The sequence below is a fragment of the Cavia porcellus genome, unplaced genomic scaffold (assembly GCF_034190915.1).
Source record: "Cavia porcellus strain 051 isolate PalLab524CR breed Dunkin Hartley unplaced genomic scaffold, mCavPor4.1 scaffold_7, whole genome shotgun sequence".
Classification (NCBI taxonomy): domain Eukaryota; kingdom Metazoa; phylum Chordata; class Mammalia; order Rodentia; family Caviidae; genus Cavia; species Cavia porcellus.
This window is the reverse complement of record NW_026947490.1, coordinates 12,424,135-12,438,990: the sequence shown is the minus strand read 5'-3', so window position 1 is coordinate 12,438,990 and position 14,856 is coordinate 12,424,135. Positions and strand designations below refer to the sequence as shown.

The following is a 14,856-nucleotide window of genomic DNA, read 5'->3' as shown; positions in this document are numbered from 1 at the left end:
GGCTCCCCTGCTGCATCACACTCGACAGCCACTGCGAATCACTGTCACCAGAGAACAGTATCAATGCATTGTGTGGACAAAAGGTCATAAAAACATAATCTATGCTGTATTTACTGAGCCAAATGGCATTTCTTTTTTATGTCCACGGACACACACTGATGGGGAATTTCTGGCAAACGTGAAACGAATGTGAAGGGGTGAATGCTGGTATGATGGTTATTAGTACCTATATTCTCCATTTAGCACAATACTATCTCAAGTCTGAAGCGAAAACATTAATATGAAGAAACAGCAACAATAACCGCCATCTAGAATGTCTTAACCTTAGGTATTTGCTTTTTGTCAATCTGTTGGAGGCTACTTTCAATTTCATTAATGGTGCTCATAAACAAAGACAAACTGACGAAGTCCTAACTGTGCATGTTGCCTACTTAGGAGATCTTAAGAATAAAACCAATTTCGTTCTACCTCAGCCTCCATAGCAATCTTTCCCTACCCATGTAGATATTTTACTTTACATTATTTACTTTGTTATTTAATTCTATAACATATCTGGGACTCATCAGCCAAACTATTAGGTTACTGAAAATAGAGTATTTGTATTATTTTGCTGGTGCCCCTCAGAAAACCTGGCTTGCACTGATACATTCTGGGTTCAGTGTATTAAACACAGGTTGGGCCTGCTGGTTGCTTTTACAATAATGTTTTAAGAGAGCAACAGAGCCAGGTCCACTGATTTCCTTATTATCTATGCCTGCTTTCATGCTTCGATGGCAGGGGTGAGCAGTTAGGGGACTATGCATCCAGCAAAGCCTAAACTATTTATTGTGGACCCTTTTATAGACATGGTTGCCAATCCTTTAAAAATTATCTACTGTCTCTCCTTCAGTGAACAGCTAAAGTATACAGCACATATATAATGAGCACCCTTTTATTATTCAGAGTAAATAACTTTTCCTTTTTTCTTTCTTTCTTTTTTTTTAAAAGCTGGTTTCCTAAACAATTCAAGCCTTTTCCATCTCTGAGTTTCTCACTATCACAGTTTTGAGACTCTTTTTTTAAGTTTCTAAGCATTTCTGGATATCAAAGATTTGGCTTTTTACACATGTCAATCTGAAATGTTTCACTGGCACTGATGTGACATGTAATTTAATGCACCACCATGTCTTTTAATAATCATTTTTAATAATCAGCAGTTTTAAAAATAGTTCCAATGATATTATAGAATGTGCTAAAGTGAACTCAGATTCATTGCTTCCCAAGTGAAAAATAGGATAGTAGGATTGAGAACAAGAGTTCTAACTTGAGCAAAGTGGCCTAGGTATATAGGACCCCATCAAGGTATGAGATACAAGGACCAAAGACTCTGGGGGGTTCAAGGGTCACAGTACATTCAAAGAGGGCAAAGCAAGTTATGTATAGTTTGCAAATTATAAACATCTAAAGCCACAAACTTAAAACCTATGGGTGATGTTTTGGCAAATTTTGATTCTTTTTGTAAAATAACGAAATATACTAGACTATTGCACTATATCTGGGATCCTCTGATGTCCCAACAAATTAATATTTTCCCTCCCTCAATCCTACATAGGGCCTCTATGTTGGCTGTGAACAGCATTGCTCTTAAGGCACACATAACTCATGTAGCAAAGCTGGCTGTTCTCCAGTGTAGGGTGAAATTCTACAAAACCAAGGTAAAATGAGAAGGGACAGTATGTGGCTTGACTATCTACTTCCAACTGAAGGATTTGCTAGTTTATTTCATGCTTTCATAGTAGCTTACATAGGGATAGAAAAACAGTACTGTAGTTAAAAACAACCACAGCTACATGTACCTTTCACAAATACCAACAGCTAGGATTTTGGTCTAACAAACTCAGTTTCGGAAGTATCTGCCCAGAATTCGCTGTTACTGATGTCTTTACACTTCAACAGGGCCATGTTTATCACACATATTTTTGTTTATCAGTCTAGTTACATCGCCTGACTCAGAAGTAGGAAAATACTAATCTAGAATAACGATTCTCAGCCATGGGTGATTTTGTACATTTAGCAAACTCTGGACATAATTTCAGCTATCACAACTGGATAATGGCACAAATGGGTTGGGGGTGGGGATACTGCTAAACATCCTACATGCACGGGACAGGCGCCCCCACGATAGTGAATATTCTGTACCAAATGTCACCCATGGGCTACGGGTGCTGCTCAGTGGGAGGTCTAACATATGCATGGCGTGGGTTCAAACCCCACACCACGAAAATGAAGAAGAAAAAGCTGAGAAATGGTGGTCTTAGTGTTGTTTGCAGTACAAGCCAGCTGAAGTGAAGGGGCAGACAGGTCACTCTGGGCCAGATTCCTAGGGGCAATCAGCTGCGTGAGCACTGGAATGATGCTCTTTAAGGTGTCAAGGGTGTTCTACCTTTTGAGCTGGAATCTAATGGATCAATACCAGAAAATATGATCACTCTCATATCTGAAACACAAACTAATCAATACATCTTTATATAATTTTATTGTTTACCAGTACATTGTACAGACAAAAGTGAAACTTTTGGACTGCCTTAACTTTAAATGGACTAATGTAATGTTAATGTCACAAAAGACTCAGTCTCACAAGATTCTTTATCACACAGCCCTTCCAGGGGGAGAACCAGCAGCGTCTCCTGAGATCCACGCCATGTTGGAACTTAGGACACTGTGAAACCAAACGACCATCCTGCCTCCCTGCTAAGCAATAGTGAACCTACTGCTACATGGCCTACAGTCAAATATCTCACTTCCCCTATCCTCCTTCTCCTCCTCCCCCTTCCCCCCACCCCACCCATCAGCAAATGGGAACCAGAAATCTGAGCATCTCCTGGGAGGTTTGATAGCAAATAACAGGGACTTCCTTCTACCATCTCTTTAAAGGCAAATTATTTTTATTACTGTTTTGCTCTTTTCTGATTAATGGTACTGCTCTATTCAATATTTTGTTTTGATAAGTTCTATAGTGTTCTTTATTTCATCTCATTTTGATATATGTGATTGAAAGAACAACTATTATAAAGATAACAAAATATACTGTGATACCTATTACTGTTATCCCGGTAACCTGCTGTGAAGTTCTGTACCAATTTCACTGTAGGATCTTAGTTGGCTTTATTCTGACTTGTTCTGTTGTATACTTTCAAAATAAAATTAAAAAAAAAAAGATTCTTTATCACAAATGGTCAGGATTTTTTTAACAAAAGATTTAAACCCATCTGTTTATGAGTAAAATGACAGTTGTTTCATGTCTCTGTTTCTTGTTTTTAAGGTTTAGATGCTTTCTTATCTATGAGAATCACAATTTTTAAAAAGTCAGGCTCTCTAAAATCGTGGTGCTTTTCAGAATTGGTTTTGTGGCAAAAGTTTTAAGTCTAGAAGTACTTGATTATACTAGTAAGAAGTCGACAGGGAAACTGTATTCACAATGTGGATCACAGTGTGTACTTTCTCCGTAAGTATAATCTTGTACCAGCTCGCCTGAAGAGCGTGTGCTATCTCAATTCACCTGTATTTTACAGCCTGTAAAACCAATCGCTTCAGTGCACAGAGCATTATCTGATCAGCCCTACATTGGTGAAGGAGCAAAGTGTAAACCTGAGTTGTCCAACAAATAGTTCACTCGCCTTCCAGAGGGGCTCGTTTCGTCTGAATGGAGTCTGCTTTCTGCATCTGACCTCCAGATGATTGTAACTATTTCAATTCAAATGTGCAGCTTTGCTATAAATAAGATGCATAGCTGTACAGGCTATAAATATCTAGAAATTATATGGTTTCTCCTATCTGTATTAAAACTGCAAAACCCTTCACTTGGAATGACTGAATAGTGTCTGCAGCTATCAAAAAATATGGCTGACAAAATCGTTTTCATCCTCCTAGAGTGGAAGGATGTCAGGATTCGAGAGGCAGGGCAAGTAGGTGGAGAAAGTGACTGAGAAAGAGCAAATTATAAAAGAGACTTTCAGCATCCATTTGGAAGCGTGGATAAAAAGTTGAGATACACATGTGTGTGTATATATCAAGTGATGATGTTCATTTCTGCCAATAAAAATAGAAAAATATAATTCTTTTACACACTAAAAGAATATAAAATGAAAAAGGGAAATCATTTTTAAAAGGGTGGGCAATGCATATAATTTATTGGTGCATGCTATTTCTACTCATAGCATTTAGGAAAAAATGTTAACATTTGTCATCCTGACTCACTATTTTCTGTATTCTTGAAATGCATTTTCTGAACCTCAAATGTAATTGCTTAAACCTAGAAAACAATGTCAAAACCAAACACTTAGATATCTGGTGTGCAGCATGGCCAAGCCATTTAGGTTTCAGACTTGAGTCCCCTAGGTTTGACAGTCACTAAGCTCTTTAAGTCTCATTTTCTCAGATGCATAAAAGAAGTAAGGGAAATGTCTATAAAATGTTCTGCAGAACAATAAACGATGTAAGAGAAGGCTTAGTACAATGCAACACACCACAGAAATCAAAGTTTGTCATACCAACAGCATGGTATCTAAGAGTTTTCTGGTCTTACTGCCTCAGAAGGACTCACCAGATTGTCAACGTTCTTAGAGAAAAATGGTTTTACACAATAGCAAGAAATGCCTTTATCATGATAGTAAAAGCTATATCTTTCAAAATTTACATATTACTTGAATCAGTGTGAACATCTTATGGAAATCATTAAAAAACTGCATGGTTTAGGATGAAAACTTTTGTAAAGTATATAATTCTCCATCTATAATTTGTCTTAAAAACATTTGATTTCCTCAATTTTGCAATTTGTTTTCCCAGATAAAGTTGATAAATGTCAACTTTAAATGTTAATTTTAATTATAAAATATGGAGGATACAACTGAAATTATGACTCTTCTAGCAGTTTCAAAATTATATATCATCTTTAAGCTACAGTCAGATAAATTTATTTCTAGATATAACAAAAAATAAGTATTGGTGTGTTGGATGCCATATTTTTAAATGAAGCTAGAATGAAATAATCAGGAAATATAAGATATTGTCAGTGGCTCGCCAATGCATTCTTTTACAGGGAACTCTTCTTTTGTCTCCCAGTGACAAAATCCTGAGTGGAGCACCTCTGAGTCACCATTGTGCATTCTGGGAGAGGACGAAGAGATGGTCTTTAAACCTAAAGGTGACCTTTGACCTTCTAAGACTTCCACTGCTTGTAAAGACACATAATTGTAATGGATATATGCAAACAAGTTTGTCTACTACAACTCAGAAAATACTGGGGAGAGGACAAGTTATTAATGTACATGGTCTCTTGCTAAATCACTTCATCTTGGCAGCTTTTAAGAAACCAGAGTGATGCCAAATCAAACATGATACTAACATTGTACACACAATATTTAATTGAACCACTCTAAATAAAAAAGGAAATTAATCAGAAATAGAAAAAGCTTTAGTTAGTGCTTTCAGCCCAACATCTGAGGTTGCCTGGCAAAAATTAGACAAAATTACAAGCAAGAGAATAGGAACGCACAGTTCGTTAAAGAAAAGACAGGTCTTCGGAAAACAAAACCCATGCAAAGAATGTGATGGTGAATTTAAAATCCAGCCATGCAATAAATGCCTCCCTTCCCCACCCCAAGTGAATGGCAACATACGTTTAACAGGACCTTGGGAAACAGGTTCCCCGCTAGTCTTCAGCAGATTTTGGGACACTATGGAGAAAATAAGAGAAAATAACCAAAAACAAAAAAACAGAAACATGGGAATAATGGCTGAAACTCACAGGGTTCTACTGGAACAAAGCAAAACGAACAAAAATAACATTAAATTACAAACAAAAAATAAACAGCGAACAAAAGTACATAACATAAACAGGGAACATAAACAAACATAAAAATCTATTTTCAACAGAAATTAACATCTGAGAATGCAGGACAGTGTATCACTGACTGGAAATCCAAGCATTATTAGAGGGCTTCTCACTGCTATTTTGTCTCCTTTCCGCCAAGTTTTGCTGCAATATCTCTATTCTTTTCACTGTACACACAAGGCAACGTCAGGCTCTTGAGTCAGTGGTTTGATGAGCCTTTTGTTCTCCACTTACATCTGTCTGCCCATTTAACAACCCTGCAGCCCCTTTCTCTCTCTCTCTCTTTTTTTTTTTCTTTTTCCTTTAGAGATGATGCTGGGGATTGAATTTAGGGCCTGGAGGATGCTAGGCCAGCAAAAATGCTCTACCTCTGAGCTACATCCTCAGCCCTACCTTTGCTTTTTTTCCAAATAGTATTCTGAAACCCACTCCAAGTATGAGCTGCTTGCCTGACACACTAGATTTCTGCTTGGGGTGTCTCCCTTTTGCAAGTTTCTCAGTAAAGTGAGAGCCTGCTCTGGTATCTCCAACCAATCTGTGCTGACTACTGCTTTCTCAAACTCATCAAATTGAAAGGTGTTGGGGAGGCTCACAATGGGACCACTTGGGAAGGTAATTTCTATCTCTTAAGGCAAATTCTTCATTGTTAATAATGTCAAAGTTTCTTATTATATGTGTAATCTGTATCTGGCAAAAATCTTACCTAGCAGCTAAACCAGTTAGCATCATTGGAACAAACAAACAAACAAAAAAATTCTTTGTTCCAAAAAAGAGCCAGCCAATAGAATCCTCCATTGTGCTCCAAATTACCTGACCTAATTAACTTCTTTGAAACTAAAGCAGGCAGTCTTTTGAGCTAGAAGTTGCAATCATCCAATCAAGGGCCAAGAAAAGAAGGCTTGGGTAACCAGTTCCTGAACTTGTTCCCACACAGGGCTGCAGCAGTGATCTCAAGCAAGTGAGGGCAGGAGAACCACACAGACTTTCCATTACATCTCACTTGCATAGTGGGCCCCTTCACAGGGAAGGTCTTAACGACGCAGGTGCTATTGTTGCTTTGCTTAATCCTATGATCCATCTGGAAAATAATGTATAGGTCTCCAGAATTTCAGGCGGGGAATGGTGGCGGCCACCCTTAGGACATGTGAAGAAAAGAGGCAAGTTTCTCAAAAAGAAATGCAATTGTTAAGATCCATCTTTATCAAATCAAGGATTAACTGCTGTTATGAAGAACTGACATACGTAACTTCCTAGTTATGAAAAAAAATAAAATTGGGGGATCTAATTTGGAAGACAAGTAACAGGAGGACAAGTCTTATATATCTGAGAATTCTTCAAGGAAAAGTTTAGTTTTGCAGACTTAAACCATCATAACTTTGTATACCTATCCCCCAGAATTATGGAAAGCTAAATGTTCAATAAAATTATACTGCCTGAGCTTATATCACTGAAGTTTCCCAATGTTAAGAGTTTTCTTCTATTTCCAAGAGAAGAAATGAAAAATTGACCATACAAATGTCCATGTACTGAGCTCAGGGCAACACGGAGAGTTCTGCGCTCTGGCATGTGAGATATACGAGCTCAATTCGATCTCATTCCTGTCCCACCAATAAAAGATACACGTTAGGCAATGATGGTGTTCATCACAGCAAGGCACCTTGTCAAGGCAACTGCAGCCTCATTAGCCAGGCTTCCAGAAGTAAAGTGTACTCGCACACATAGTGCACATGCATAAACACGAACACACGTACACAGACAAACACGTAGGTATGCATCTGCAGAAATGGCTTCAGAAGACAAAACAGCCACTCCAGTTCCGTTTTAAAGAGAAGCACTTAAAAGTCCTTGCAGATTGCAAGAGGAATCTACAACAGCTAAGAAAAGAACACATCCAAGGCCATGCTTTATTAGAGATAGACGGAAAGATGTGCTCATGATTGAACGTACTGTGGCAGACTCCGGGAAATTAGAGAAGTTGACAGAAATGGGTTAGTGGTAGCAACAGGCCCATTCTCATGAACCAAGAAAATCAATCTGTTACAAACAGCAGAGTCAGTGGCAAGAAAGGCGAAAGGTGGCCAGGCTGGAGAAGGGGTCCACTTACTGACGCTGCCACACACGGCCATGCAGTATTCTTCTGTGTCAAAGTTGTTCCTGTTGCCTCCACATCCGCCGTAAAAGAATGGGGCGCACTTCCCTTCAGTGACATCAAAGTACCAGCGGGAGATCATTGATCGGCATGGCCCCGTCTCAGCTTGTTCAGAGCACACCTCTAATCAGAGGAGACGTGGGGAACCACATTTAGCATAAAAAGGCACTGGCTCTCTGTTCATGTACACACGTTCACTTGTCTCACACATTCATCCTCCAGGTGGTGACCTGGACTGGGTTGATTAGCAGCCTCTGCTGCTGTCTGAGGAATTTCATTAGCCACAGGACCTCACAGTCACCTCTCAAAGCAGGGGATTTTCTCATCTGGTTGAGTGTGCAGGGCTCAGTAGTCACAAAAGGACTCTGGCTAGAAGTGAAAGATCTTTTTGCTGCTTTTAGGTGAATTTTAAGCGATGGAAGGTTTCTGAACATCAAAACAATTCTCTTCTACAAAAAAATAAACTTTTAAAAAAACTTTAAGTCAACTTTGATGTAAAAGGATCATTTTGCACATGATATAAATATTTACGCTCTCACAAATATCTGGTTATTTTCCTTAATCAGGATTGCCTTGACTTGTGTATAAAACTAATTATACATATTCTCTAGTTTTTGGAAAAAGCCGGTCTAACCATTGATTATATTTGAAAACATATATAATATCTGCCTGGAAATGTGATTTGCAGTCAATTATATTAATGAAATTTAAGACAACTTTTATTTATCTATTTAACTTGGATAATCATGTTCTAAACAATTAAATGCAGCCAACAAACTCTAATTTGTTAATATATACCACATACTGTTTTACATTACATCTTACCTGTCAACATGCCTTGCCGTCCTCCCCAAGACTAGTTTCATAATCCATGATCTACTAATGTTATCATAAAGCCTTCAGTGCTATTTAGAAGTTAATCACGATCGGAAGTAGAATCTAAACTTAATGTATTCCATTTTTGCTTGAAGTAAAACAGCCCCATTTTTCTCTCTGAATTCACCCCCTGCCCTTGCTGGTTGATGCCAGAGCACGTGAACATGTCTTGCTTTCTAGTCTTGGTTCTACTAACATATCATCGAAAAAAACGCTTTTCTAAAACATAAAAGCCACTCAGATGCCAAAGCTTGCAAGTGAACACACAAAGCTTCCAAGTGAACAATATTCAACACACTGATGATCCCCATCAAACAATGAGTTCGATCCCCAAAAACAAAGAGTCACGAAGTCAAAGGAAAAGGAGCTGACATTTTACTTTCCTACATGTTCTGTTCTCTGAAGAGATGCAATGAAGTGGTGGCGAAACTGGAAGCTGCCACCATCATGATGATGGGACGAGGAGCTGACAGTCAGCCTCAAGCCCAGGGAAGCCTGAAACGCTGCAGAGGGTGTATCACATGCAACAGACACATATAAGATGCTCTGGGTCTCTTTGATGGTTTTTAGATGGAAATACCTGACTCTAGGGCATCAAGCTTTGAGGTAATCTCACTAGGTGCAGGCGCTTTAAAAGTTCACGTTCTCTCAAGTCTGGCTTTCTCCTGTAGTGGGAAAATAACTGGTTTGTTGATTCCAGGATCTCATCTACCTTGCAGTTTTATTCATCCCCTTAAGCACAGGATTTGCACTCTCATTTATAAAGGATAAGCTAGTTATAAGTTCGTGACACAGCAGTTTCTGAACCACAGAGCTAAAAGGCACTTGGAGGCCCTGCCAACCACAGCCAGTGGCAGTCTCTCCACTTCCAGACCTGATCCTCTCTCTCAGGTGTAGGGAACACTTCCAAGGCTTCTCCTCCTTCACTGTATCTCCCTCATGAGTCTATCTATACTCCTGTCACATGCTCCTTCATGTTTCTAAGATGTGACACTACTTATCGACCTTTCCTGAGGCTGTATAAGACTATGGTTCTGTGGCTGGAATTGCTGCTGGAGTTATGAATTAGTACGGCTGTTAATGTCAGCTGAAGACAGAATTCCCACATCCCAAGGCACAGCCACGAGTCACAGGAGTAATGACAGCAAAATACATCAAGCCTCAACTACTCAAGCCGACTCTTACTCTCTTAGACCACCAACTGCATGTCTTCTGACACTTGTCTGCCATGGCTCATCAAAGCTTGGCAGATGTATTAAATCTGTCCTTATGAATTTTCTCATGCACAAAGTATCAACGGTAGAACTTTGGTTTGGTGTAAGTTAAACAATAGCATGAAAAAAGGATTAAAGAAGAGAACTCATCACAGGTATTTATCCGTATGTGGCCAAAAACAGTTGAGTACTTCTAATACGACAAAATCTCCAGTCCAGAAGGTGGACCAAATGGCACTGCAATACTTACTATGTTCTTATACTACTAGTGAAATATATAGTATACTCATTTTTATTTTTATTCTGCCTAATTCTATAATGGCCATAAAATTCTGTATTATAGCTTATTTAAAGAAATTAGACCAGTGACCCACAATAGAAATCAATAAGAAAAAGCATTCAAAACTGGCAGAATAGGGCTAAAATGTGCCTCGGGATCTTCTAAATCTCTAAAGGACAGTCACCAGTCCAACTGCTTCTGATCAAATTAGAGAGACTTACAGACAAGAGAGAACCACACATTCTAAAGTAGAAAAAATAATAATTATGTAGCATAATTTTCTCCCTGTTTTCCAAGAATAGTTGCTAAAGTTTCATGTGTAGCACAAACATATCGTCTTTCCTCTATCTAAAAATTCTGTATCCTGTGCTGCTTCTCCAATTTTAAAGTAGAGTAAGAAGGGCAAATGTAAGATGACAAAGAGTTTGCCTTTGTAATAAATCACTACCTTAATCTAACAGAAATAAAACAAAAATAAGACTCAAGTATTTTCCACAGTATTCAATATTGAAATGCTGAATATTTTTCACTATTTCAAATAAATTTTGATTTACTGTCGTTTAATCATTCAATCCATTAATAATAAAAAGGGCTGATTTCAATGTAATTTTAAATAACTTTACTTTTATCACTGTAAATTTCTGATCCAATTCTAAACACTGCTATAAGGGACACTATATGGATGAACCTAAACTAACAGAACCAATTCTGTTGAAGTTTAGGTGTATGCACTTATATTTGATTTCTACAGATGAAAAAAAAATTAAAAGTCAACACACTAGAAAGTTGATTATTTTTATAGAATGTGTTCTTCCTGATAGTTTTACAACTACCAGGAAAAGTTTTAAAAAGTATAATGTACTTTTTAAAAGTACATTTGTCAAATGCTTGAAAATATTAGCAAGCAGTGATCAAATAACCATGATAGGGAAGTCTATCAGGGCAGTAAATGATCAAATATTTAACATTTAGGAATGATACTGTATTAAACAGAGTGATCTAAAATTAGGCAAGTACTCCTAAGTCTTATGAACTGAAGTCTTGTGACAAAACTCAACTTAAGCTCCAAATACAGGATGAAATACCTACTAATAATACAAATAGCTATGTAGGACAATGAAACTACTGACTTAGTAGAAGGAGGTGGGTATTTATTTGTAATGAAAATGTTCAGAAGGTAACTCCGGTTGGCTGGCCCTTTAACTAAAATGCGTTTATTCTCTAAGGATACCCAATACATCTGTCTTTCTAAATATACCTCACCCAGTTCTCCATGTTGGAGGTTATTTATAAAATGCCATCTAAAGGAAATTTACTTGTAAAGTTTTAAGCTGATCAGTACTCCTGGGTTGGATAGTTAGTGTGAGTTCCTAATGGATAATATCATGATCTTTCCGCAGTTTTTGTTTTCTTTTTGTTATGAGAAAAAATTTGTTCTTCACTGAGTGCCATGGACAAGCTAAAGTACAGCAGAGAAATAACAAGCCTGAAACTAGAAATTCATTATCAGATCCTATGTTGGAAAGTAAAGGGAAATGACTGAATGAGAAGTAAGACCATGTGTAAAAATTGGCTTTTTCCAGAAAAATGAAAACCGAAACTCTTCAATTACGGTAGCTGTCAATTTTCATGGTATAAATACTCCCACCACTGAAAATTCAAGCACAGATTGGGAAGAAATAGAACTCTCTTTAATGGTAGATGATGTGATTGTCTATAGAGACAACATAAAAGAAGGGTCAGCTCTTGGAACTAATAAGCAATAATAGCAAGGTTGCAACCTGCAAGGGTAACATGCAAAAATCAACTGCTTTCCTGCATACTGGCAATAAACAAGTGGAATTTGAAATTTAAAACACAATACCATTTATATCAGCATTCCTAACCATTAAATACTAGTTTAATCATAACAAAATATGCATCAAATTTGAGGTAAACTCCTACAAAACTCTAATTAAAAAATCAAAGAATTAAATCAATCAAAGAAGAACTAAGAAAGAAAATTTCTCAATGACTTGATAATTGGCTTTCACAATATAGCAAAAAAGTGTCTCCAGGACAAGAAAATCAGTTGGTTTCCTCCAATAAGAGGCACCAATGACACAGGTGAAACTGGTACCAATCACTAGGCAGGGAGATCGTAACATTTGTTCAATATTCATAGTCTGGAGGTAGAAATTTAGAAAAAAAACCTCAGTGGGTGGACATATTAAGAGTTCTCTTGCATTACAGGCATTGCTAATACACTAAGAACACCTTTTACTTTTTTATTCTTTGTCTCATTCTACACAGTACGGAAGGCAGGAGACCTTATTAGAGGTTCGTCCTCAAAGCAGGATCCATGACAAGCAATGCTTGGACTCCACTGGACTTTAGAATTTCTGTTTAGCAAGACCTTTGAGGGATTCAAATGGCTACTCAAGTTTGAGAAACAAAGTGATCAATGACATCATTTAAATGCAAGTAAAAGGTCAAAATCAAAGATACAAGATTCAAGTATGCTCCACAGGGACCTGGGACAAGAATTAGTAAAAGTTGTACAGGATTTGACTTTACTATCAGTTCACATATATTTGGGGAAAAAGATGCAACACAAATTAGTCTCAACATTCAACTACACACCTCAAAAACCCAATTTTAACAAACTACCTACACATATTTATTTTATGCTGAAATTCTGTCTTGTCTGAAGCTGCCATAAGTAAAATAACTGTAATTCTGCCTCAAATCTAATAAAGTAATTATTGTTATTCATATTTAAGTCAGTGAAAGCACCTAACTTCTCAAAAAACGAAAATGGTATCATTCCTGTAACAAGTGTGAACCTTAGAAGTACCAAAGTTTTTATTTTTATTTAGAAAAATAATGAAGACAACAAATAAAAGACATTGGCCTTAGAATGTACTTCCTTGTGCTACTTTTCTATAAAAAAAAAAAAAAAAAAAAGATTAGATAGCATTTCTGTTCTTGGAAGAAAAAAAAAGACACTTCTACATATAAGTCAGGCATTGTGAACATGGTCCTGTTGTTTTACAGTGTTTTTGTTTTTTTAGGAGAGTCTGAACATGTCTGCCTCTCCATGTTAACTGGCCCCTTGTGACATCCTCAGTAGGAAAGAATTGACAGGTTCCATCAGAGGACAGCAGAGTCCCTGATTATAATACGGATGTGAAACACCATTTGCTCTTTTATAACAGACTACTAGGGAAAAGACTAAAAGCCAAAACTAGGAAGATAGTTTCTTACACATTTCACTATCTGTATGGCAAATGAAGTATGTCATATTTTAAACTGTTTTATGGAATTTTCTGTCTCTAAATATAAGCAAATAGACTGTATCGCACATCTTAACTAATACATTTTGCCTTATCAAGTATGTATTCATATTTTGCATATTCTTATTTTATTTAGTTTTGCTCAGTAAAGGGGTTTCATTAGCTACTTACTATGTGGAAGGCTCTGAGGTAGGAATTACTGCTGACATTAAGACGAGTTGTGGTACAGGAGGCGTATTTCTCTGTTCATATATTTAAAGCTAGACATCACTGTAGATTTTAACATCACCTCTTTTTAACAAGAGATTTCCCTCCCATTCCCACTCAGAGAATACTTTAGCTTGTCAGAACAGTAAGGTACCATGGTATCTTGTGAGTAAAGGCTAAAGATACTGCTAGACAACCTGCAAACTACAGAAAGTGCTCCAAAAACAAAGAATTACACTGCCTCAAACGTCAGTACTGTTGAAGTTCAGAAATCCTGCCATACTCTACGCGAACATCAGAAGGATTTTTGTTATATTTTGTCATTTTGCCTACGAAGTCTGCAGCACAGCAGTCATCAATATCTCAGCAATTCTGTCTGACAAATGTTAGTAAATGTCCAGAAAGGAGAAAAATGTAAGAGCTCGCCAGCAAGAACTTCTTTTACTTATATCATAGTCAAAGACTTAGGGTCACGTGCAAAGAAGAAATTTCTGTCCCATGTCTATGACACTATCATAGTAAATTTCAGAAATGATATCCAACAAGAATATATGTAAATTTAATAAAAAGAGACCACTACCCTCATTAACATTAGAATAGACTTACCATTAGAAAGTAAATATAGTAATATAGGACACTTTTAATAATTCTTCTGCTTAAAGCTCCTGTCCTTACCATGCAGTCTCTAAATTTTTAAAATTTTGAAGGTTAGTATTTCTTGAACATTTTTATATAAGATCCAGTCATACTTGCCTTCCTTACTATTTCATTCTTCTACTAACAGGATCTCAAAAAGTCAGATATATTGGCAGAAGTACCTGGAAACGATTCCTTTCAGAACTTTCAGAAAGATAAATGGTTTAATAGGGACAGAGGCATGTGCTTAAGCTCTAATCCCCTTTGCTTTAAGAAAACTTTCATACGTAATTTTCCAGAAGGAAACTAAGGATTTCCTCAGACTTCACAGATTTTTTACCTGCCCA

The 14,856-nt window shown here is 37.2% G+C and overlaps 1 protein-coding gene across 7 annotated transcripts in view; it reads right to left on the bottom strand.

Annotated features, from left to right (window-relative positions):
• App (amyloid beta precursor protein) overlaps positions 1 to 14,856 on the bottom strand; it is a 240,414-nt gene that overhangs the window by 84,272 nt on the left and 141,286 nt on the right. For 2 of the 7 annotated variants that reach the window (XM_003467185.5, XM_013149773.3), the window contains exons 7-8: positions 7,977 to 8,144; positions 5,658 to 5,714 (exon numbers count right to left, since the gene is read on the bottom strand). The exons of 2 other annotated variants lie outside the window; for them this stretch is intronic. In XM_003467185.5, coding sequence (XP_003467233.1) covers positions 5,658 to 5,714; positions 7,977 to 8,144 — 225 coding nt within the window. The remainder of the gene's footprint in view (positions 1 to 5,657; positions 5,715 to 7,976; positions 8,145 to 14,856) is intronic. 3 more of the 7 variants (XM_005002496.4, XM_013149774.3, XM_013149772.3) reach the window with 2 other exon arrangements.